Source organism: Microtus oregoni, unplaced genomic scaffold (assembly GCF_018167655.1).
Source record: "Microtus oregoni isolate MIOR12 unplaced genomic scaffold, Mior012 000002F_ref0000024, whole genome shotgun sequence".
NCBI classification, from domain to species: domain Eukaryota; kingdom Metazoa; phylum Chordata; class Mammalia; order Rodentia; family Cricetidae; genus Microtus; species Microtus oregoni.
Genome location: NW_024543061.1, coordinates 5380199 through 5403894, shown reverse-complemented (window position 1 = coordinate 5403894; position 23696 = coordinate 5380199). Strand labels below are relative to the sequence as shown.

Genomic DNA, 23696 nt, shown 5'->3' with positions numbered 1-23696 from the left:
CAGGGGGGCCAGGGTCAGCTAGGGCTGGTAGAGTGTAAGGATCTACACATTCCACTGAGGACTGCCTTCTAAGGAAGATGTGCTTCTCTGCTGCCATGATTTCTTTGGTTGTTCTTATGTATCAAGATGGACTCCTAGGTCTCACATATGCTCACATTTCACATTTCTCAAATCCTGTGAGGTTTTGTTGTTGCAACACATTACAACTTGGCTCTCCTAACCCATAACACCAGAATCGTTTGTTATTTTAGAGCTTCTTCAGCTTTGGACATGATGTATCTTCTACTTTCTCTGCACCTGTCTGAAAACCAGCCATTTCTCCAAGGATCTTTGGTTTCAGGTTTTTGGAGACCAGGACAATGTTTATATGAATAACAAATACATATATTATAATATGTAACATCCATAATAAAGAATTTAAACAAAAATGTAGGTAACTCTCCAGTTTTTATGATGCAAATTAACTATTTTCATAGCTACACTTTGCAGATATATTTAAGGACAAAAAAACCCTTAAGTTTAGGAATTAACAATTTATAAAACTTTGCTTAATAACTGCATAATAAAGATAGGAATAAGAGAAAATAAATAAGCATAGTAAAGAATAAACATATTCTCACATGAAGGGAGAAAGCGAGTATGTGCAGGACAAAAGGATAAGGTGTTATTATGCACATATGTGTTAACAGATGCTCTTAGCCACTCCCAGTCCCACATATAGGTTACATGAACAAGGTACTTTATTAATGGGCAGCTTTAATTCTTCAAACACAGATTTTTCCATTTCCTTTTAATCAAATGTAATTTGCTAATAATATTTTGATTTGCCTTGTTGCCAACTTTTATCTCATAGGAACTAAAGGAAGTATGGGAGAAGCGGCTGCTCTAGATTTAATGTTGATATTATTAAACTGAGATGAATTATATTTTCTTTGGTAGCTGATATGGAACAGTCTGTGCCTCTCTTCCATGATATAGTTCACATAATGACATACTATCTTACAACTAGAAACAATTGTATAAATATATCCAATATGGATGAGCTGAAAAACATAATACCAAATAAAACATTTCAATTATAAAATGCACATAGTGTATGGTAAAGCTTTTGTGAAATGTAAAGAATATTCAAGTCTACAATGACAGGCAATAGATGGGTGTTGCTAGGGATATGGTTTGGGCTGAGTAGGCAGATTTAATCAATTAATAATGGGTTTCCATTGGGGATGAAAAATGTTCTAAAATAAATCATAATTATGAATTACATATTTGAAAGGGCTAATGCTGTGTTAATAGTTACTATTAAATTTATGATTGTTCATCATGGAGTCTGCTTAAAACATAGAAAACAAACTAAAAAAAATCTCTTTACATATCAGTGTTCAAATTGGTTTTATTTATCGTGTAGGTGACTGTCAGCAAAAGAATAAATAGACACTACATGCTCTATTATATAGTAAAATACTATCTGGCTATAAAAATAGATGAACTTTGACACAGACAAAACATAGATGAGCTGAAAAATCATGCAAGTTCTAGAATGGAATGATTTGAAAGTTTCTGGAATATGCAAGAAGATTCTATGACCATTTAAGTCAGAATATGCTGCTTCCCTGGAATCTACATTAGGGGAGGTGACTGAGAGATAAATGAAAATGAGCAGGGAAGAGGGTTGGGGGAAGACTGTGAACACTATCCTAAAAACTCTAGGATGTTGTTTCTAGTTTTATGGAGGTGTGGCATGCATATGAGCATTCATTTCCCAAATCAGCAATTCATATCGTAGATCCATAGATTTCTAGAATCTTCTGTTTTAGGCATTATGTTAGACATCAGAGATATATCAATGAGGCGAAAAGGTAAAACTCGTGCCCTTTAGAACTTACAGTCTAGTATAGAAAACAAGTCAAACAAAATAAGCAAAGCCACACTAGAAAGTGGTATTTGCTAAGAAAAATAATAAAATCAAGCACGGAAAATATGAAATTTTAAATCAAGTATGAAAGGTATTGCATTTAAAAATCGGGTGCTAAGATGAAAGTAGACATCAAAGCGTCTAGAGGAACAAAGGGGACCAATGAGAGAAGTAGTAAAAGGGGAGGGGGTATATTGGAATATGGTCATTGTGTAGTATATATTTGCATGAAAATAGCATTAAGTAACATATTTCCTTGAATAATGAATATGCACAATAAAATACATCTTAGGAGGTTACAAAAAAGGATGTTCATGAAATAACCTAGTGTCAAGATTACATTGGCACAGGCCTCAAGACTGGTGATTAGTAAATCAGAGACCTATATAGGAAAAAAACAGATACAGACAATGAAAAGACACTGGGAGAAATATAGAAGACACACCAAAGTCAAATAGGCAAGTTAGAAGGATGGTAGACAATGACAAGGTTAAAAATATTATAATGCACACCCTGAATAAAGTGGGGAGCCACGAGTGGTGTCAGGTAGAAGAGTAAGTTCCATGGTATTTTCACGTTAGAAACAGCCAGGGGAAAGGAGTGTAGCTGCAGAAAAACAGACAGAAGACCCCCACCATAAGCCATGAAACAGATGCTGGTGGGCCGGTCTTGGAACACTCGGGAAGTCTGAGGATGTGGAACTCTTGTAAGAGGACCAATAAGACTAGACATGCAGTGTAAGAGGAAGAAAGGTCTAGAGTAATCTTAACTTTTCCTTCTATGGTCACGGAAGGAAAGTGTATAGAAATAGGAAAAGCACATAAAAGAATGATTTTGCCAGCACTCGGGAGGCAGAGGCAGGTGGATCTCTGTGAGTTCGAGACCAGCCTGGTCTACAGAGCTAGTTCCAGGACAGGCTCCAAAAACCACAGAGAAACCCTGTCTCGAAAAACCAAAAAAAAAAAAAAAAGAATAATTTTGAAGGCATTTTCTAGGCGATTAGAAGAGTGAGCTCACTACCAAATGGAACAGAGAAGATGCAGAGTAGGAGCTGCTGTGCCAGCTCTGGGTAAGATTCCTGATTTCCAAGCAGTGCATTTCTAGATGCTATACAAACATTGTGCTGAGCTCTCGGGCGTTCTGGCTCCTGCATTGTTGTGCTTATAATTTTTATACACAAAACTCTGTTGTGGGGCTTCATGGCCATGTGTCCTTGATGGAGGAGCAGAGAGAGAGAAACATTTTGAGTTGAAAATCTGATAAAGGTATCTTGTGCCTCACAGCTTGGATATAATTCACAGCTTGGGTACAATTCACAACCTTTTTGTAGACTAAATCTTTTATATTCAGAATCAAATACATGAAATATTAAGTGCAATCTATTTTTGGTATGACCAATATCAAGACAACCTACCCATTTATGTATCACTGGGCAAACAATGTATTCAAGCTTAAGGCACAAGTTGTAAGTCAACCAGGGCATGTCATCGGCTTTGTGCTCTGGGAACAGGAAGCAATTAGAGAGAGCAATTAGTGGTAATCTATTCTTTCCACTACACTTTTCCGTTTTCTTTAAAAATAAAATTTACATATTCACAGCAATAAGCTTCCACTTCAAAGGTTAGAAACATAAAAACAAAATTCATTCACTGTCCTCCCCCCAAACTTTATGATTTTAAAATTCTTTTTAATTTTCCACATTTTAGTTTATACTTCCTCTGTTATGCTTAGTCACAAATCTTGTTCTCCATTCAGGGGCATGGATCTGGCAGCTTCTCAGGATCATGACTAAGCTGACAGAATAGTCAGCAGGAGAGTTCAGTGCTTACTCCTGTTCACCTGTCTCAAAAGCGAGAACACTGTGTACTAAATTGAATATGTTGTTCTATTTAAGAAGACATAGTTTGGAAACCCTTGAGAGTAATTGGCAAATTCTCCTTAGGGTGGTACAGTATGTGTAACTGAATCAGGAAAGGAATTGGATACAGAGCATGTAGACCCAGCATTCTTGAGCTAGTTCAAGGAACAGAATTAATTGCAGTCTATGGGACAACGTACATCTGTCTACCATATGCACCCACAGCACCCACGCATAAGTCAGAAAGCTACACTGGGGGCAGCATTGTTCATCATGCTTGTGTTTTGATAAAGTGAAGATGCTTTTTAAAGTCTGTGTTCAGGTATTTAATCATTCCTCATTTCATTTGCTATTTATTTCTTATTTTTGTTTCTGCCCTTTCTCACAGTTCTTTTCAGGTTTATATATTGTGTAAAATGTTTACAAAGACACAAAACGCTGTCATAAAGATAACTAATATTGATGGGTATGGTGACCCACAACTTCAATCACAGAATTCTGAAGGCAGGCGCAGGTAGATTTGTATGAGTTCCAGGCCAGCCTGGTTTACATAGTGAGGTCTGAGACAGCCAGGAATAGATACATAAAGAGACACTGTCTCAAAACAAGAAAAACAAACACGTGATAAAGATGATTATGTTGATGATGATAGTTTCTTGTAGCTTCCTTTAAATGTCACAATCAGTGCAAAATTCCATAATAAAATTTCAAGTTTTAAAAACTTAAGATGCCAGTGTTCAAGGCAAAGAGCAAAAGTACCGTGCCCTTTTGGATGTTTTCTAAGTAAGCTCCCAAGGGAAGTGCTAACTGCCTGTCTGTAGTCTTCGCCTATGTCTGACCTTAAGGCCTTTTCCTCAGTTTCTAGAAAAAAACATAAAGCAAGAATGTAAAACTAATCATCCTGATAACCACATATATAAAAGTTCATATTGTATATATTTTATATATTTAGTTATATGTTAGTTACATAGTTATATATTTAGGATGATTAGAATGTTTATATATATAAAAATTTAATTTGAACTGAGGTGTGTCTTGGTAGTTTCAGAACAGTTACCTAGCATACACAAGGCAAAAGTGCCAAAGAATTCTCATTTCAATATTTCTTAAACAAAGTCACATATTTTAGCAACATACACACATGAGACTAAGTTTAGCCAGAAATCAATGAGTTTTGCCTGTTTATAAAACATTATAGATGCTGTGACATTTTAAAGATAGTTACTGGGTTGCATCATTTTGAAAGACATGCATAAATACATCACATCTTTAGGAGGTACATCTTAGGACAGTTCATACATTAGAATTGAGGGATCTGAACCCGTAAATAGTCTTTGACTGATTTCTAATAAAGATGATTTTAGTCACTCATGTTGAAACAGACACTAAGAATTACACTTGAAACAGCTTTTAAAATTTAATTCATTGAAGCCACAAAACACTGACATTATTTATGAGTTATTAGAGGCACAGGGAGAAACTAGTGAATAGGGAGTGTGTGCATATAAATCCCAATCCAAGTAGAAAACAATCTGGAGCAACATAGAAAAACATAACAGTAAGATAAGATCAGATATGAGGATGGATGTGTTTAAAGAGCTCATAGAAAACTCAGTATTCTGGAAAGAAAGCAGGCAATACTTTTCAGTGACTACTGATACAGAACACAATCAACCTATAAATAGCAAAAGAAGATAGCGGAATGCACTGATGGCTGAAAAGAGGTGGGTGCCTGGAAAAGAATGTGGAAGGGGTGTTAAGAGAAAGTATCTGGCTTTGGCCAAATAGAAGCACGTGAAAGGAAAAGGAAGGCATCAGATCGATCCCACAGGACAGGCTATTGGCATTCTTTGAGTGAAAATAATGAAGGCGCAAACTCAGAGTAAAGGAGTGAGTAATGGCAGGCCATAGAGACCTCTAAATGCCAGCGCAAACAATCTGAGCTGTGGTGGGCCATTTCAACACCTTTGCGGTAAGATGGATCACTCTTGGTACTATGGTGAGGGAAGATTGATGCACAGAAAGGGAAAGGTAGCGTTAGTGTTTCCTGCAGTCCCAGAGAGTAATAAGGACATGAATTGCTAAACTGTGAGTGAAAAGGGAAAGGTGAGAATTAATAGAAGAGAGGCTACACAGGCAGCTTTGAGAGGTAAGGCAATTAATTCACTTTGTAAGAAAAACGCAGACAATAAAAATTACTCTTCAATTTCCAGAGTGTAAAGCGGGCAGGGCATTGGTGCTTTTGAACCGAAATAAGAAATATGGGCAGATAAGCATCAGCTTGGCGAGAAAGATAATGAGCTCAGTGTCAGACATCAGCCTGGCGGGGGCTGGCAGGGCATCAGGTGGAGAAGCAGAGCGAGTAGATAAGTGATGTTTTCTTCTGACAAAACAGATGCCAGTACCATAGTGCAGAAACATTTGCCATCTGATGTATCCCTCAGTTAACCTCAACTAGCTGATGAATTGAAAATAAAGAACAAAGATAGGGGCAGGATTTGTGCCTTGGTACTGAAAAATTCAAGCATGCGAATGCTTATATCATGCTATATTGTTTTATATTGTATCGCTTGTACATATAATATACATACTGCGTATATATATATATATATATATATATATATATATATATATATATATGCACACACACTGCACACACTGCAACTGGCAACTGGTCTGGAGCTCACACTGTGAAGGGCACCCACCCTCTTACAACATGGCATTATCATTAATGCCCCCAAAAGCTAGTGGGCTAGTTAGATCATGCTCATGGCAGGATGGGTGACCCAGCTCTTCTGACTCTCAGTATCAGGAGTGTCCATCCCTGAAAGTGTGGTTCTGTAGTTCTGTGCTGAAGATGAGCGAGCAGTGTATCAAGGTTGAAGTGTGTGGGAGCAGAAATGTTCAAATCACGGCAGTCACAAGGCAGAGAGCTCCTGTGCTAACCATCCTCTCCTTGTCCCCCATTTACTGAGTTGGGGCCCCCAGCCTATGTCCATATTCAGGGCATCTCTTACTCCCTCAGGTAATCCTCTTTGGAAATGCCCCAACAGATAAACTCTGAAGAATGCCATTCGAATTTTCTATACAATCCTCAATCCAATTAAATTGACAAGATTGCCATCATACAATATTACCAATTTTAATTTTCATTTGTTAAATTGCCCAAGCTTCACTACGCATTCTGATTTGTTTCTCTTGATAGATTTAATCGATTGCCAGTCTTTTCTGGCTTAGAAAATCACTAGTGGGCAAACTATTTTGTGGGAGAGACTAAAGCTTATGTTTCAGGATTTTATATGATAAGCCAGCTAAATTTAATTTTCTACTGATATAGATTTGAAATATAATAATATTCAAGTTTGTTAGACAGTATAGAACTTACTAAAATGCATATTAAAATTGATTATAGTTTTATATATTTCTACCTTCTCAACAATGAAAATGTCCACTCTTAATAAAACAGACATATATAGGTCATAGATAGGCATATAATAGACATATATATATATGGATTATGTTATATATATATATAGGTGATAGTTGAAAGAAAGATAGATAGATAAAATAAGATAGATAATAGATTAATGCATGGTGATGGCAGATAATGGCAAGCATTAAGAGAAATTAGAATCTTGTCCTGTGTTTGTATAAACAGATGCTTTGGTGCCAAAGATGACACTAAGAGAAACAGTATGGTTCTCTTCAAAAATATGATTTGACAACTGAATGATCATATAATACAGCAATTCTACTTCTAATATAAATCCATAAGAATTAAAAGGGAGGATTCTAATAGATATATATATATATATATACTTGCGAAAATGGAAGTCACACTTCCCAAGAGGTAAATGTTTCCAAGAGTTCACTGAGAGTGAAAAGATAAGCAATATGTAATACATGCATTCCAGCATGATGTTTTCCCATCACCATCATGGAGTAATGATAGTTTTTACTTTTTCAATGTTTTCAGGTAGCCATTGAACTAATTGAACAAAATGAAACAGAGATGGCTATGGTAATGGCAATAATACTCCCTGGCAGGAGGGAGAAAAGGGCCACGGAATCTTCTACTGGGATTTCTTCATTGTTCCCTTCTGCTGTCCTATATATGCCTCCCAGTGATCTTGGGAGATGCTAGTGTGTACAGGCATGGAAAGTCAGCTGAATGTGAACTCTCCACAAGGGCATCAGCCTTGATGTGCTAGGACCTTTCAGTGATGCAGCTGTTTGCAAGTCACGTAAGTAACCCTATACGTATGCTCTGTTAGGAAGACCAATAAACTAGTTGGTTTGCCATTCTGAACTTGGGTAGAACTGTACTTTTTCTGGGGTGAATAGACATTGTTTATGTCTTCCTAGGAATAGCTAACACAATGCAGCGAAGTGAATACAGTTCGACCTGAACGTGGAAGAGAATGTTGACGCATGTAGTGTCATGAATGAACTGTCGGGATACTTTGCTAAGTTATATAAGCCAGTCACGGAAGGACAGGTACTGTATGGGACCATCTATATGTGATATTTAGAATGATCAAATTCGTAGAGATGAAAAGCAAAATGGCGAAGGATAGTGGAGTGGGTGCAGGAATAGTGGGGGCGTTACTTAATAAAAACCAGTTTTAGTTTTATAAGACAGAGCTTAGATGAAGTGTGGATGTTGTATAACAATGTGAATCTATTCACTAACCTTTAACTGCACACTTAAAATACTGAAGATGTTACGTTTTATGTCACTTGTACTTTAGCCCAGTTCAAAAAATAAATAAAACATTTTGATAAAATGTACAGGATGAACAATATAGTATGAAGAATGGAGCTGAATCTCCAGGTTCCACATGGCAGAAAGACAGAACTGCATATGGCAAGTTGTCCTCTAACCTCCATCATAGCCACACAGCATACACACACACACACACACACACACACATACACACATATACACACACACAGACATACGTACATTCAGACCTCAACATGTCAACATGACATGCACATACATCTTAAGTATAAAAAGAAATATGGTTTAAAAGTTTATGCTAAATGTTATTAAAATATTATTATAAAGTGATCAAATTATATTGCAAACCAACTCATTTTGACTTCAAAAGTGAGTATCTATCTTAGTTGCTGAGTTATTGAAAATATACTTTGTTTCAGTAGGTCCCATTTATTCAATGTTGCTCTTAATGTCTGTGCTGCTGGGGTTATACCTAGGAAGCGATCGCCTGTGCCCATCTGTTGTAGGGTACCTCCCAATTTCTCTTCTATCAGGTTCAGTGTGTTGGGACTGATATTGAGGTCTTTGATCCATTTGGACTTGAGTTTAGTGCATGGTGATTGATATGGGTCTATTTTCATTCTTCTACAGGTTGACATCCAGTTGTGCCAGCACCATTTGTTGAAGATGCTTTCTTTCTTCCATTGTATACTTTTAGCTCCTTTATCGAAAATGAGGTGTTCACAGGTTTGTGGGTTAAAGTCTGGGTCTTCTATACGATTCCATTGGTCCTGAGAAGCTTCTCTAAAGCAAAGGACACTGTCACTAAGACAAAAAGGCAACCCACTGACTGGGAGAAGATCTTCACCAACCCCGCAACAGACAAAGGTCTGATCTCCAAAATATATAAAGAACTCAAGAAACTAGACTTTAATATGCTAATTAACCCAATTAAAAAATGGGGCACTGATCTGAACAGAGAATTCTCAACAGAAGAAGTTCAAATGGCCAAAAGACACTTAAGGTCATGCTCAACCTCTTTAGCGATCAGGGAAATGCAAATCAAAACAACATTGAGATATCATCTTACACCTGTCAGATTGGCTAAAATCAAAAACACCAATGATAGCCTCTGCTGGAGAGGTTGTGGAGGAAGGGGTACCCTCATCCATTGCTGGTGGGAATGCAATCTTGTGCAACCACTCTGGAAAGCAGTGTTTCGGTTTTTCAGGAAATTCGGATCAACCTACCCCTGGACCCAGCAATACCACTCTTGGGAATATACCCAAGAGATGCCCGATCATATGACAAGGGCATTTGTTCAACTATGTTCATAACAGCATTATTTGTAATAGCCAGAACCTGGAAACAACCTAGATGTCCTTCAATGGAAGAATGGATGAAGAAAGTGTGGAAAATATACACATTAGAGTACTACTCAGCGGTAAAAAACAATGACTTCTCAAATTTTGCATGCAAATGGATGGAAATAGAAAATATATCCTGAGTGAGGTAACCCAGACCCAAAAATATGAACAAGGGGTATACTCACTCATAATTGGGTTCTAGCCATAAATAAAGGTCAGTGAGTCTATAATTTGTTATCCTAAAGAAGCTAGATAAGAAGGTGAACCCAAAGAAAAACATATAGCTATCCTCCTGGGTATGGGAAATAGACAAGATTGCCAGGCAAAAATCGGGATCTTAAGGGTGGGGTGGGAGGGGGTAAGGGGAGATGGGGAGAGAAAAATGAGAAGGGTAGGATGGGGAGAACTTGGGGCAACGGGATGATTGGGATAAAGGAAGGTTGGCTAGGGGAGCAGGGAAGTACATATCTTAATTAAGGGAGCCATCTTAGGGTTGGCAAGAGACTTGGACCTAGAGGGGCTTCCAGGTGCCCAAGGTGAGCTCCCCAGTTAGTTCCTGGGGCAGCTGAGGATAGGGAACCTGAAATGATCCTATCCTATAGCCATACTGATGAATATTTTGCATATCACCATAGAACCTTCATCTGGCGATGGATGGAGATAGAGACAGAGACCCACACTGGAGCACTGGACTAAGCTCTCAAAGTCCCAATGAGGAACAGAAGGAGGGAGAACATGAGCTAAGAAGTCAGGACCACAAGGGGTGCACCCACCCACGGAGACAGTGGGGCTGGTCTATTGGAGCTCACCAAGGCCAGCTGGACTGTGACTGAAAAAGCATGGGATAAAACCGGACTCTCTGAATATGGCGAACAAGGAGGGCTGCTGAGAAGCCAAGGACAATGGCACTGGGTTTTGATCCTACTTCATGTCCTGGCTTTGTGGGAGCCTAGCCAGTTTGGATGTTCTCCTTCCTAGACCAGGATGGAGGGGGGAGGACTTTGGACTTTCCACAGGGCAGGGAACCCTGACTGCTCTTCAGACTGGAGAGGGAGGGGGAGAGGAGTGAGGGGAGGGGGAAAGAAGTGGGGGGAGGGGGGAGGAGTGGGAGGCTGGGAGGAGGCAGAAATTTTTTTTCTCAATAAATAAAAATGAAAAAAAAAGAAAATATACTTTGCATTTAGAGACCTTGGTATCTATAACGATGTATAATGGAGGATTTAATTTTCTATTAAGAATAAGAATAGAAAAAAGCATGAAGCAAATAAGGGAGCAGATAAAACCCACTTAGTGAATATGCACCAAAGACAGACTAATAGTTTACATGTGAAAGGCAAGGCATCTCTGTAATTTGCTTGGCAAATTAAACATTGTATTAGTTAACAAGAAAGCTGGTAGGTGAGTATGAAAATAAGTACAATTTATGAGCCTGGAATTTTTTAGTCTCTTCTCCACATACCATCTAATTTGAATAGACCAGTCAACAGTAGAAGCTGATGTGTTTCTGGTCCTAATTTAGTTGGACTTAGAAGAATCCAGTTTGAAACATAAAAGCAAAATAAAACTAAATAATGGCATGAAAAAAAAAGAATAAGAATGATTTTATATTGTAACATATCTGTTGTCCCAAATATTCTTGAAGCACTCACTCTTTATTTACTTATTTCTCAGGCTGAGCTAGTGTCCTACTGCAGAGCTATAAAGGATTTTTTGTAATATAGATTGATTCAAAATAAGGAAAATAATACTTACAGATATTTAATGAGTGAGGAGGATTTGAAATCAGAAGTTTTAGTGCCCCAAATGACAATGAATTTGGAGATGTAAGAATAGAAATATAGGGTGGTGATCATGGCCTTTGTGCTTCATCTGGAGAACTCAATCGAGCAGTGGAGAAGAAAATTGCAGTACAATACAGAACTCATAAATTAGATGAAGAGGAAGGGAGGGGGAGGAGATGTAGGAAAGAAAGAACTTGCTATGGATTTGAAGGGACATCTAGGTTCTGGGGCCTTCAGGGCACAAATGATGCCTATACAGGGTTCTGACTACCACCAACGGAGCAGATATTAAGAATGCAAAATGCATGTTAAAAGCACTTTTTACAGGGGAACAAGCAAACAAGCAGGACAGTCTGACATCTTCATTAGAAAATACTCATAGAGAATTATTTCAAAATGTTGAGGCGTCTCCCCATATATCATGATTTACATCCTTGTTTCTTTTCAGTCTCAGGGATAGAAAGAAGCACAAACAGCAAATGGCTTAAAGACATATTTACAGAACCACTTATTTTTTTTTTCTGTTCTTTGCAAAGTAAATGCCGTTCTGTAGAAATATTGGCTGCCAAAAAAAAGTGTGTGCTGAAGTGCACACCGGGGCATGTGGATTTATAGTGGAACGTGACCAAGCGTCGTTTTCTGCCATTGCTCCCTGGCAGCAGAGGTGCAGATGTGGAAATGGGCGGGAAGATGAAAACATTGAGGATGAAAAGCAGACTATCAAAAACAAAAGATTTTTGTATTATTCACATAAAAAAAGAGCTGGGCCAGGTGCCACAAGGTGGAACCCTGGTTAGCCAGGATGCTGGGACAGGATTTCAAGTTCAAGATTTGCCTGGGTTACAGAGTGGTTCCAAGCCAGACCTTTTTTTTTTAAAAAAAAATATTAAAGGAGAGGGCTAGAAACACAGCTCAGTGGGAGAGTTTGCTACAGAATGGGAGCCCTTGGGTTCAATCTACAGTAACACAAAAGACATCTTACATTTATAAAACTGTAATAGAAATGGACAAAGTAAAAATTTGCCTATCTATAGATGTACAAAATATACCTTTAAAATGTTCAGTTTCACTAAAACAATCAGAAAATGGAAGATCGAGGTGAAATACTATTCATTCATCATTTTGGGCAAATGAAAAGCAAAATAGCTGTGATGTCGTAAATTCTAAGTTTTGGGCAGGAAGTGAGAGGAATGGGGTACTGGTAATTATTCGCAGTAAGGGCTGGTATGTCAATAGAGACCGTATTACATAGCTGTAAATATGCTAATGTGAGTGCACTCCAACTTACAGCGCCAATTTTAGGAGCATGTCTAGAAGAAAATTAACAGTTACACAAAAACGCATGTTCAGTGTTACTGTTTTCCAGATAGAGTAAACTTCAATGCATTTAACAAATTCACAGCCAGCTGGCCTGGGTCTGAAAAAGCCTGGGATAAAACTGGACTCGCTGAACATAGCAGACAATGAGGACTACTGAGAACTCAAGAACAATGACAATGGGTTTTTGATTCCACTGCGCGTACTGGCTTTGTGGGAGCCTAGGCAGTTTGGATGCTCACCTTACTAGACCTGGATGGAGGTGGGTGGTCCTTGGACTTCCCACAGGTCAGGGAACCCTGATTGCTCTTTGGGCTGATGAGGGAGGGGGACTTGATTGGGGAGGGGGAGGGAAATGGGAGGCGGTGGCGGGGAGGAGGCAGAAATCTTTAATAAATAAATAGATAAAAATAAAAAAAAACAAGTTCACGGGATGTTGGGAAGGTAATGCAATGGTGTACAGGTTATATACTCTAACCTGAAACGTGTTTGTGATGTAGTAACTTAAAAAGGTCAAGGTTATTTAAAATAATCAAAATATGAACCAGGGACCAGCAAGATGGCTCTGCAGTTAAAAGTGCTCGATGCCAGGCCTGACTACCTGAGTTCACTCCCCAGGACACAGTGAGGGGAGAGAAGCAACTCCAGCAAGTGTCCTCTGATATTCATTCAAGAAGGGTGGCAGGTGGCATGTACTTTCCACAATCACACAAATAAATAAATAGAAGGAAAAGTATGACTCAAGCTAAAATTCCTGATGCATATGTGCACTTATTTGCATATACTGTCTGATAAAATGGACAAGAAAGTGAGAAAGCTACATGCCCCACTGTCAGTGGAGGCTGACCCCAGGGGTAAAGGAGGTGAGCAGAGTGAGTTGATTCTAGAATACTGGTAAGATTGTAAGTTTAAATTTTCCAACAGGATTTTTGGAGGCACATGGCATTTTCCAGTTTGCAGAAGTTTTAAGTAAGAACCGAGCAAACGGCGAACACTGTTAAAAGTTCTTACTGTCTAGGAAGCTCTAAGCGCAGTGAATGCATGACGAACTCAGAAGTGAAGGCTTCCTGGGCAAGTTTTCTGCTTGAGTTCACAGGTGTGTGTTAAACCAGCACTAACCATGGGCCTCCCAGGAGGAAACCACCATTGTGTAAGAAGTGAGTGACTAGACACTGTGGAACTGAAAGTTACTAATCGGAAGAATGTTAGATAAGGCTTACGTCCTGGCTGCAAAATCCAATTTCCAGTATTAAAAAAAAAAAAAAAAAAAAAAAAAAAACAACCTTAAGACCATATATTCTGACAAGTTGTGTTATCTTTACACCCATAGGAAACCTCATTATTTTGATCAAGATCCACTCCACACACCACATTTTTTTCTTTGGTCTGAGCATCAAGATAAGAACTTGTAGCTGTGGCATGTTTTGTGTTCTCCAGAATCTGACTCACCCAAACCCCAGTAAACTAGCGAATACTTAAGACTTTCCTAACTCTAGGTTTTTCTTCTCCTGTTGAGTAGATGTAGAATCAACACTGAATTTTATTCAAAATATCCACAAGGGTTATAATAAAAATAAGTTTCTAAAAAATAGAGATTAGCAACACCCGTCAAACACAAGGAATTGACTATACATCCGCAGAATGAGAAATGGACTCGGACTCTCTCTGTCTCACTTTGGTGTGAGATTCCCCTCTTTCGCTGTGTGATAATTAACTCCTACAGAGGAACTCTGATTTCTGGAGAGACAGAAAGTGACTCATACTGTTTAATGCAGTCTTTTGACAAGAGGGCAAATGGTGCCAGCTTTAAGCCCAGCATTATGACAGCCCAATGCTTGGCTTCTCATAGCCTAGAGCTGTTTAGTTTTATTTCCTCAAGTAGTGTTCACTTTGATTCATTTTTTTTATTTTTTTAACTCTGATTTTTTTATTGATTTTTATTGAGCTCTACATTTTTCTCTGCTCCCCTCCTTACCTTTCTCCTCCCCTCTTCAACACTCCCACAAGGTCCCGATGATGATTCATTTTCGTAATAAAGGCCTAAGCTAGATTTTAAAGTTATACACCCAGTCAGTTATGCTGTTCACTGAAACGCATTTGATCTATCTTTCAGCTTCAGATTGATTACGTTTACTCTACTTTGGCATTTCCACTCAGTGCCAAATGATATTACAGCACGGTAAGGGGAGGCAAAGTGGACCAACTGGAAAAGAGAATGTGGTTATCATGGATTAAAGGTACCTATGACCAGGATTAAGAATAAATACAACTGTACCGTGGTTGATATTTGTGTTGTACTCATGGCCTTTTTCACCTTTTGTACAACTTGGTCTGTATGTATTCTCTTAAAGTCTAGCATGTATTAGCCACCCACCATCCTAGCCACCCCCGTCCAATCTGAGGTAGAAATACACTCTAGCATTGGCTGCTTATAGACCAAAGTTGGCCAGGCCGTGACTCTGATGTCTCTGTGGTCAGAGGTATCCACATCTCAATATGCCACTGGGAACATGTGCACCCCTCTGGCATTCTTATTTCAACACCTCATCACTCCTTGTCTAGAGTCACAGTTATGTTTGGCTTCATTCACCAAATGCTCACCATCATGCCAAGCCCAAGGTTCCCAGAACCTTACTTATATATTATCCATATGATTATACATATCCGCTAATTTTAGATAGCTCTCCAGATACTTCTACTGTGCTTTCAGGAGTTCCATCATCAGTGAAGTCCTTGTGTTTAGGGAGACTGTACAATTAACTGTCATATGGAAATTCCTAAGGGAGAAAGGCAAATGATGCTGAAAGTGTTGGGAGAATGAGATCATCTTAGGCAAACCAAAATGGATGGCTCCCTGACCTATACCCCACATTTCCTGTTTGAAGACTTCTACCTTCTTTTGCTCACTAGAACCTGCTTCTCCTCAGGGCACCATGCTTCTTACTCTTTTCTCATTTGGTGCTATTTTCCTTCGCTAGAATGTTCACACCATCGGGCTGGATCAGGAGCAGACAACCTTTTCACCATTGCAGCACTCCTGGATGCCTGTCACTGACATCCTCTAGTCTTCGAGCTCCTGTTACCAGACTGTACTAACTGCTTCTCATCAGCTCTACTTGGTTTTATCATGTGGTTTCCTGGCACTCTTCCATATCCAGCTCTCTGGGTATTTTTGGAGATAGACAACCTTTTCCAGTAACTGATTTCCCAGTCTCCTGACTTCCTTGTTGCCAAGAGTGCTTTTCCTTTTATTTCAGGCAAGCATTTCCCCACCCTGTCATCTTTAAAAACAGCAGCATTCTTTATAATCTCACGTTCAAATATGTCCTCTCAGAACCAACCTCATACTATTTTAACTCTATTATTCGAGCTCACAGACCCATTGTCTCCCAAGTCCCATTCTGACCTATAACTGATTGTTCCTGCCATTCTTTTGGTGTCCTCAGTTTTCCTTTCTTATCACATTCATATGCAGATTAGAATCCATGAAAGCAATAATAATAATCACTTGTTTGTGCATAATCAACTCCATTGCCCCTATTGTTTTCTCTGATACTTATGTATGTAAGACCAGATCTGGAGAAATTTACCATGCCCACTCTGTGTTTATAGTGGGGCAGCTGAACAGGACAGACAGAGAACCTTATTATGCCGATGCATTACATTAATAGTTGTGCCCAACATTGCAGAGGACTCTTCGTCTGATCTAGGAAGTCTACTGACCTAAAGTTTCTTCTGCTTTCCAGAATTACCACCCCTATTCCTTTTCCCCCAAATCTCTACACTAAGACAAAGACCTAAGCTACTGTTTATTCATATAAATAAAAATAGTTCTAAAGGAACTCTCTTCCTGCCACCACAGATAATAGAAATAGAGACCCAGCAGTTTCTCTATGGGATTTTGGGAATTACCTATCTCACCTCCCATTTCCACCCACCAAAATAGTTTGATAGATTTCAAAGATTGCTCAGTGTTGTAGTCTGCATTGTGTTTCAATAGGGTGGAAGTTGCTGTGGTGTTATTTTAGAACGTTACCAGGCCCCAAGTGTGGGCTCCTTGCTTACATCCAGCTTCCACATGCCACATTAGTTGTTTTTCCCCCCAGGATGTCTTTGCCAAAATGTGACATCAGTCAGATTACATTTCTGTTCAAAAACCTCGAGTTTTTTATCCCTCACATGTGAAAGCCAAATCAGAATGTTCTAGATGATCCTGCATTAGTATGATGTAAACCCTACGATGCACAAGAATTATTCTCACATTTTGTAAGTCTAAGGTCCACCTTCAGAGGCCTCGGGTGGGGCTGAGAGTCGGTGTTTATCATCAGCTCTCAGGTGGGGTTCTCGCTGTTGCCCCAGAGGATCATGCTTTAAAGAGTAAGACATTGTAGTTTTCTCCACTTTATTTTTGACTTTCTAACTCTCCGCTCTTGTTGAAACTCTGGTCCAGATCCGGTAGGCTTATTTCACCAGGTCTTATTTTATGAATAGTCTACAAAAATCCAGGTATTGCCCACCTTGGAGCTTGGATTGACGGACTCTCTATGTAAAAATATTTTGTCCAGGAATCCACCATTATTTCTCAATCTATCTCCTTCTTTTCGTCAGTTTCTCTGTCTTCCCATCCCAAATGCTTCAAGTTTTTATTCCAGGGTCTCCTTTACAGTGAAGCCTTGGTTGCCAAATCTAAGAGGTTAGGACAACCTGGCTGTCCACACTTCAAACCCTCCTCTATGGTTTCGCTTCTTTTTTTTATCTTTTCACACTCCTGAACATACAATATGTTTGCTTGCTTGTTTGTTTTACTTTCTTTACTGTCTGCTCATTTGCTAGGAGGTTAACTCCAGAGAAGACTTCATTCCTCTCATCACCACTGAGACAACTGCCTGATTCACAGAAGGTACTCAAGAATAACCGCTAACCTCCTGAAAAAAAAAAATCCAGTTATATTTCCCAGATCATACCTTTGGAATACTTATGCTGAAATCCGCAGGAGGAACACTGCAATGCACTGGTTTCAGTTTAATTAGGATGGCTCAGCACACGTGACTGTCTTGCAAGAATACGAACTCTCAACTTACTGTGTGTTTGCGCAGATGTCTCAGGCACAATTGAACAAAAATACCTGAGGGGATCATGTTAAACCTTCCTGGAGGGGAAACTGGTAGCTCAATTAAGAACAAGTAGAACCCAAGACATTAATGAGAGCTATTCAGCGTTATAGATTGTGAGGACTGACCTTCCCAGTGATGTGGATTTCTCTGTGAAGCAGTTACTACAGATATGGATTTCTGTTAAAGATACAGCTGAAGAACTTTTTTTTCTTTTTTTCTATTTCCTGCATCCACAAATTAGAAACCAGTGACAGAGAACAGGAAGCAGCTATGTGAGCTGTATAAGATCAAGTTTCTGGGCACAGAACCCATAGTCAGGCTTCGTGTCTTATAGGCCTGGATTTCTGAACCTTCAGTGAGCTTCGACAGATGAGGTTATTGTTCCATTGCTGATTTTGCTTTTTACTAAAACTTGCCTCAATCCTTACAAACTGAACCCAAATGCACTTTATTATTGCTGTCTATCCTGTGACCAGTCAATTTTCAACTGCCTCCAATTTGGTGAACAAAATCTACAAACTCATTTTACACAGGCTTGCTTATTCATTGGGTTAGGGTTTGCTACCCTTCCATCAAAGGTAGAAGACACATCTCCGGGGTGGACTTATTTGCCTCAACTGATTGCCTGTCCTGATCAGTCAACTCTGAGGAAATAGAAATCCCTTCTACTTCTCAAACTGCACTTTCTTTTTCTTTTTTTTATCATATTACAATTATAAATTAAAGAAGGAAATAGTAAATGATACAGTTTTGTAGATACAAATTCTTCATAAGTCCATTCTCTTGTTAATCTCTCAAGCTATCTTAAAAAGATAGGTTCTGCTTCTGCTTGTATTATTTACTGAAACTTTACCTAAATAATGGTATTTCATCTTTATTACTTATTTATTTTTAGGCTTTTGAGTTGGGAACTTGCTATGTGCCCTAGGCTGATCTACAACTTAACAACAACCCTCTTCTCTTGCTTCAGCCTCCCAATTGCTGGGTTTAGAGAAGAAAATCAACATGCGTGGCCTGATTTAGTGTTAACAAAATCTGTATGAGCTAGGAATTCTTATCATAACGATGAAACTTTCAAGTCTCAGCAGGATTCTAACATATATGCTCCAATTTCAGAATTTATTTTAAAAATCGAACTACACTTAAATCCAGGATGAGAGGGCTTCTCGGCTCGTGCTTCCACTGGGAGTGTTTTCGTCAATGAGTGAGTAAAGTGAGATACCGAGAAAAAAACGTGAGCTGTAGATCGTCTCTGCAACTTTCACCTTAACATCCTATTGAAAGTCTCATGGCATCTGTCAGCATTTGAACCATGTTTTCTATCCCTCTCGTCTTCTTCACCAGATTCCAGCTCATGAGCCCAGTGACCTTTTCTCTAAAGCTGAATAAATCTCTACTTCCTATCTAGGAGCCTGGCACACAGCTAGTATTTAGCAAATATTTGAAGAAGGATACACGGCTGCATGGGTGAACACGTACGTTTGTTTTAAAATACTTTATTGAGATTATATATGTTTGATGAGAGAAAATGAGCTATCTTTGGGCAGCTTTCCCTACTGAACTGTAATACAAGTACAAAATAAGAATTTCTATTTTTATTGATACTCAAAAATAGTATTTCTGTTTTTCTGCAGTGGGGGGTTGAGTGAGGGCCTTATCAACACTGAACACACACTTGGGCATGAATGTACTCCTCCAGGCCTGCAAAGTTCACTTTTGGTGGTTGATAATATGAAGGAAAATTATTTCTTCAAACCCTCCAAAATGAAAAGATTTAATTAGAAGCTCTAATTTATTTACATTCTGTAAGTACCTACATGATAAACCTAAAACATCCACCCTTTCTTCCTTCCCTCAATACACATGCTTAGCTAGAGACTGGTTCACTCTATACTCCTAGGTTTTTATTCTGATGATGCCTTGCTAATTTTCCAGGAGCCTTTTGAGAAAGACAAGAAAGTCATATTTCCAACCAGCACTTTGGCCTTTAGAAATTGGATTTATATAATGAGGTCAAAGATATCAGAGGATTCACTGGATAGAGCAAGATCATGCATTTCCTCCTTAGAGGCTACAGCTAACATGCTAAGAATATTCACTTTCTCGCAAAGAAGACAATGAGGACAATGAGGCAAAGATGATTTAGGTCGATCCCGAAGGGTGAGAGCCCTACTGGAACCTGAAGCAGAGTAACTAAAATAATAAAACCCTCTTTAGAGGAGCATTTGTCTTCTGTGCAGAAAGCTCAGACGCAGGATCAGACCTAGTCTGCTATGAAAGGTCATAGAGAAAAAGTGAAGGTGACTGTTGCTGCTATTGCTATCCATTCTGTTGTCATGGCCCTGATATGTTCATTTATTCATTCCATGATCACCCAATGAATGCCAACAATTAGCTATTGGTCATAATTTTAACCAAATACTGTACAGTTCTTTCATGGAGGCTTCTGAGATCTGAATTGTTTGTGTTTGTTTGTAAATAAACTACATCCAGAATGAAGAAGAGCTTTTAATGTTTTTTTTTTAAACAAATGTGCAAAAGCCTCAATGCCTTTTAAATATATCTACGTCTAAATGTCTGGTTATAGAAAAATAAGCAGATAAAGATTTTCACTTTGGAGAACAGAAACAGTCATTTGCAGGGACTGTATTTGTTAACAAGATTAAATTTTTCTTCCAAATAGCTTTAGATAATCACAGGTAAAGATAAAGCTTTAGTCTTCAGAACAAATGCTGTATAGAAAACACATTGAGCCATTTAAATGAATTGGATAACATGAATGGTATTTGGAATGGACTTGGGAAAACATATTTAGTCATCATGTTTATAAGTCCCTAATCCTTTTCTGTAAAAAATAACATCATCAGTTTTTAGCTTTGGATTTCCAGGGGAAGTTATTGATGAGACATTACAGGGGACCTGGAATTTTCTCTCAGAGAACATTGAGTTGCCCTGAGATTTTCCTTAAAACAATAAAATATAATTTATTTAACTGAAAGTTCAATGTCATAATTTCAATAAAAGAGAAAGAAATAAATGTCAATTCAGTCATGACTGTGTTGAAAACAACCTGGTGAAAACTATTCATGAAGTGCAGGGTACCTTTTGAATGCCTGCTTGGGACTCCAGAACATTGTTCTCCGACCCATTGCTTCGGTTGATCATTCTCCACATCTGGGAATACATGCTGTCCCTCTCAAAAGGATTCAGGCCCTTCATGCGGACATGCTGATAGACTGCAGAGTCCAAGACTGTGCCATACGGGATATCTGTTTGCTTAGATAGATCCTGAAGAGACCTTGGTTACAGGGAGAGAAGAAAGACATAAGAAAGAATGCTGAATATGGTTAAGTAGAAATAAAACTGAAGGAACACAAGAGCCATTCATCCAAAGTCAGATACAAAACAATTTTTCTGAACTTGTGATTTCTTAATATTAAAATGCAATGTTTAAGGAGAACTGCTTTAAGTTACACATGGCAAATTATCAATAGAAACCATCGTTAGCAAAGTGAAGGTGAAGGTTTTGTTACTAAAGCTTTTTGTGTACGGAGGCTTCATGAAGGAAAATTGAGCTGTCTCATCAAAGTAGGGGCAAATTAGTAGTGACAAATTTACTTGTTTGTCAGTCTCCCTCTGTGAGAAGGCTTGAATGCTTTTATAACATAATTGTGTTTTACATAAACAACATTTTTGGGAGTCTAGTAAATACATAAAACCTAGTATTTGTGATAGTCATTTCTGCATGAAAAATATGTAATGTCAAGCAAGTTACATATATTATCGACACTGGAATATTGTACACACATTACACTATTTCACCCAAGTTCCTGATGAGACAGGAAAGGAGAATAAATGGGCAGTGTGACACAGCCCAGAGAAACAGAGACAGGATTCAGTACAGGGCAGGCGTCTGCTTGAAGATGCTGAAGCTTCTGTTTCCCTGGTTATGGTTTATCTAGGGTGTGTATGTCTCTCTCTCTCCCTCTCTATCTGTCTGTCTGTCTGTCTCTCTCTCTCTCTGTGTGTGTGTGTGTGTGTGTGTTTGTGTGTGTCTGTGTATCTGTGTGCAGGAAAGAGAGAGGGAAAGAAAGAAGAAAATTGGGAAAGGAAAAGAGAAAGAGAGCAGGTAGAGGCAGGGAATAGAGAGACAAAGACAGAGAAAAGACTGCTTTTGCTAAATCCAGACAGGACACATTTCATACTGAATATATTTTCAGTTTTTATGATAATACTCTACAATTTCAAAACAACCTTTAAGCTAGAAATAGGATTTCTTTGTCTAAGATTATATAGTTTGTTTCTTTAAATTTATTTGTTTAAATTTTTTTTTTTAAGAAATATCTATTTGTGATGTCTAGGTAAGATGGTAGGACAGAAACCAGGTAAATTCACTGGTTGATCACAGTTTGGGAACTATAGGGAATGAAAATGCTTAATCACCCTAGCTGATACTTCTCTAGACCCTAGGTTTGTCTTCATCAACACTTGAAGTCTCTTTACCCTTATTCCTGTCCTTTCATTGTGTCTTTCTAACAATGTATAACAGTTAGACATCTCGCCTCTGCATATACCTCATCGCTCCTCTAAAATGAATTTCAGGAGGCAGATAGTGGCTATCTTCTCAAATTAAGATGTGTGGTGAAACAGTCTGCTGTCCAGTCACAGGTGCACCCCCAAAATGCAGCTTGGTTTAATTGGACAATTGTGGGCTTGGTCTTCTACCATTGGACCAAACAACATACTCTATATTCAGAAGACTGAAACAAAAATCCATCTTTTTTCCATAATATTCCACCACCATAGTGGTATCTTTCATCAGGCAAATGGAGACTTCTATCAGAAAATCTACAAAGGTGGATTGGTAAGGATTTTGTAGAAGGGGTTTCCAGTGACTGTCTTCTAACCAGACAAGACTGATTCAGTGATGATCTCATGATAGCTGTGCTTGCTTGCATAAGATTAGGCCAGTAAATGCTCTAGAATGAAGTAGAAAAGGGTTCATGAGTTATCACCCCTAAATGAGGAAATATGGACTGTTGATTTCTTCTTAGAGACTGAGAGAAAAAGTCAGTTTTCTTTAAGGGTGTGATTTCTGGTACTTTGGCCATGCTTCTTTACATACAGAAAGAGCACAAATTGGAGCCAAATGGTTATTTTAAAGAGAACACAAAATTGTGTGGGTAGGGTGGTAATGTGTGTCTGAGAGCAGTTAGAGATTGTAGGGATAGGAAGGTAAGGTGGATGTGGGAACAGTTAGTGGTTCTGGGTGAAAGTTTGAGATGAAAATGATTATAATATATTGTATGAAATTCTCAGAGAATTAATAAAGTATTTTTAGTTATTCACTTATTTATTCATTAAAACCTCAGTTTGTTTACATAATATAGTTTGATTGTATCTCTCAATCACTATCACTACCTCGCTCCAGCTCTCCCTAGAGTTTTCTAGCCAATCTTTCTTCTTCAGTTCCTCCTTTAGGTTTGATTGAGCTCTGTGGACTTTGTAACCTACAATACACACTGTACTCCATTGGGGTTCACTTAATTTGTTTGGGTACCCAACTTTAATGATTGATATTTAAGAAGTGATATATGTCTTTGGTAGACTGTTCACAATTG

General features: G+C 38.5%; 1 protein-coding gene across 5 annotated transcripts in view; it reads right to left on the bottom strand.

Moving 5' to 3' along the window:
- Grid2 (glutamate ionotropic receptor delta type subunit 2) overlaps positions 1-23696 on the bottom strand; it is a 1406062-nt gene that overhangs the window by 211811 nt on the left and 1170555 nt on the right. For all 5 annotated transcript variants that reach the window (XM_041638370.1, XM_041638390.1, XM_041638352.1 and 2 more), the window contains one exon: positions 21178-21373. In XM_041638370.1, the coding sequence (XP_041494304.1) occupies positions 21178-21373 (196 nt within the window). The remainder of the gene's footprint in view (positions 1-21177; positions 21374-23696) is intronic.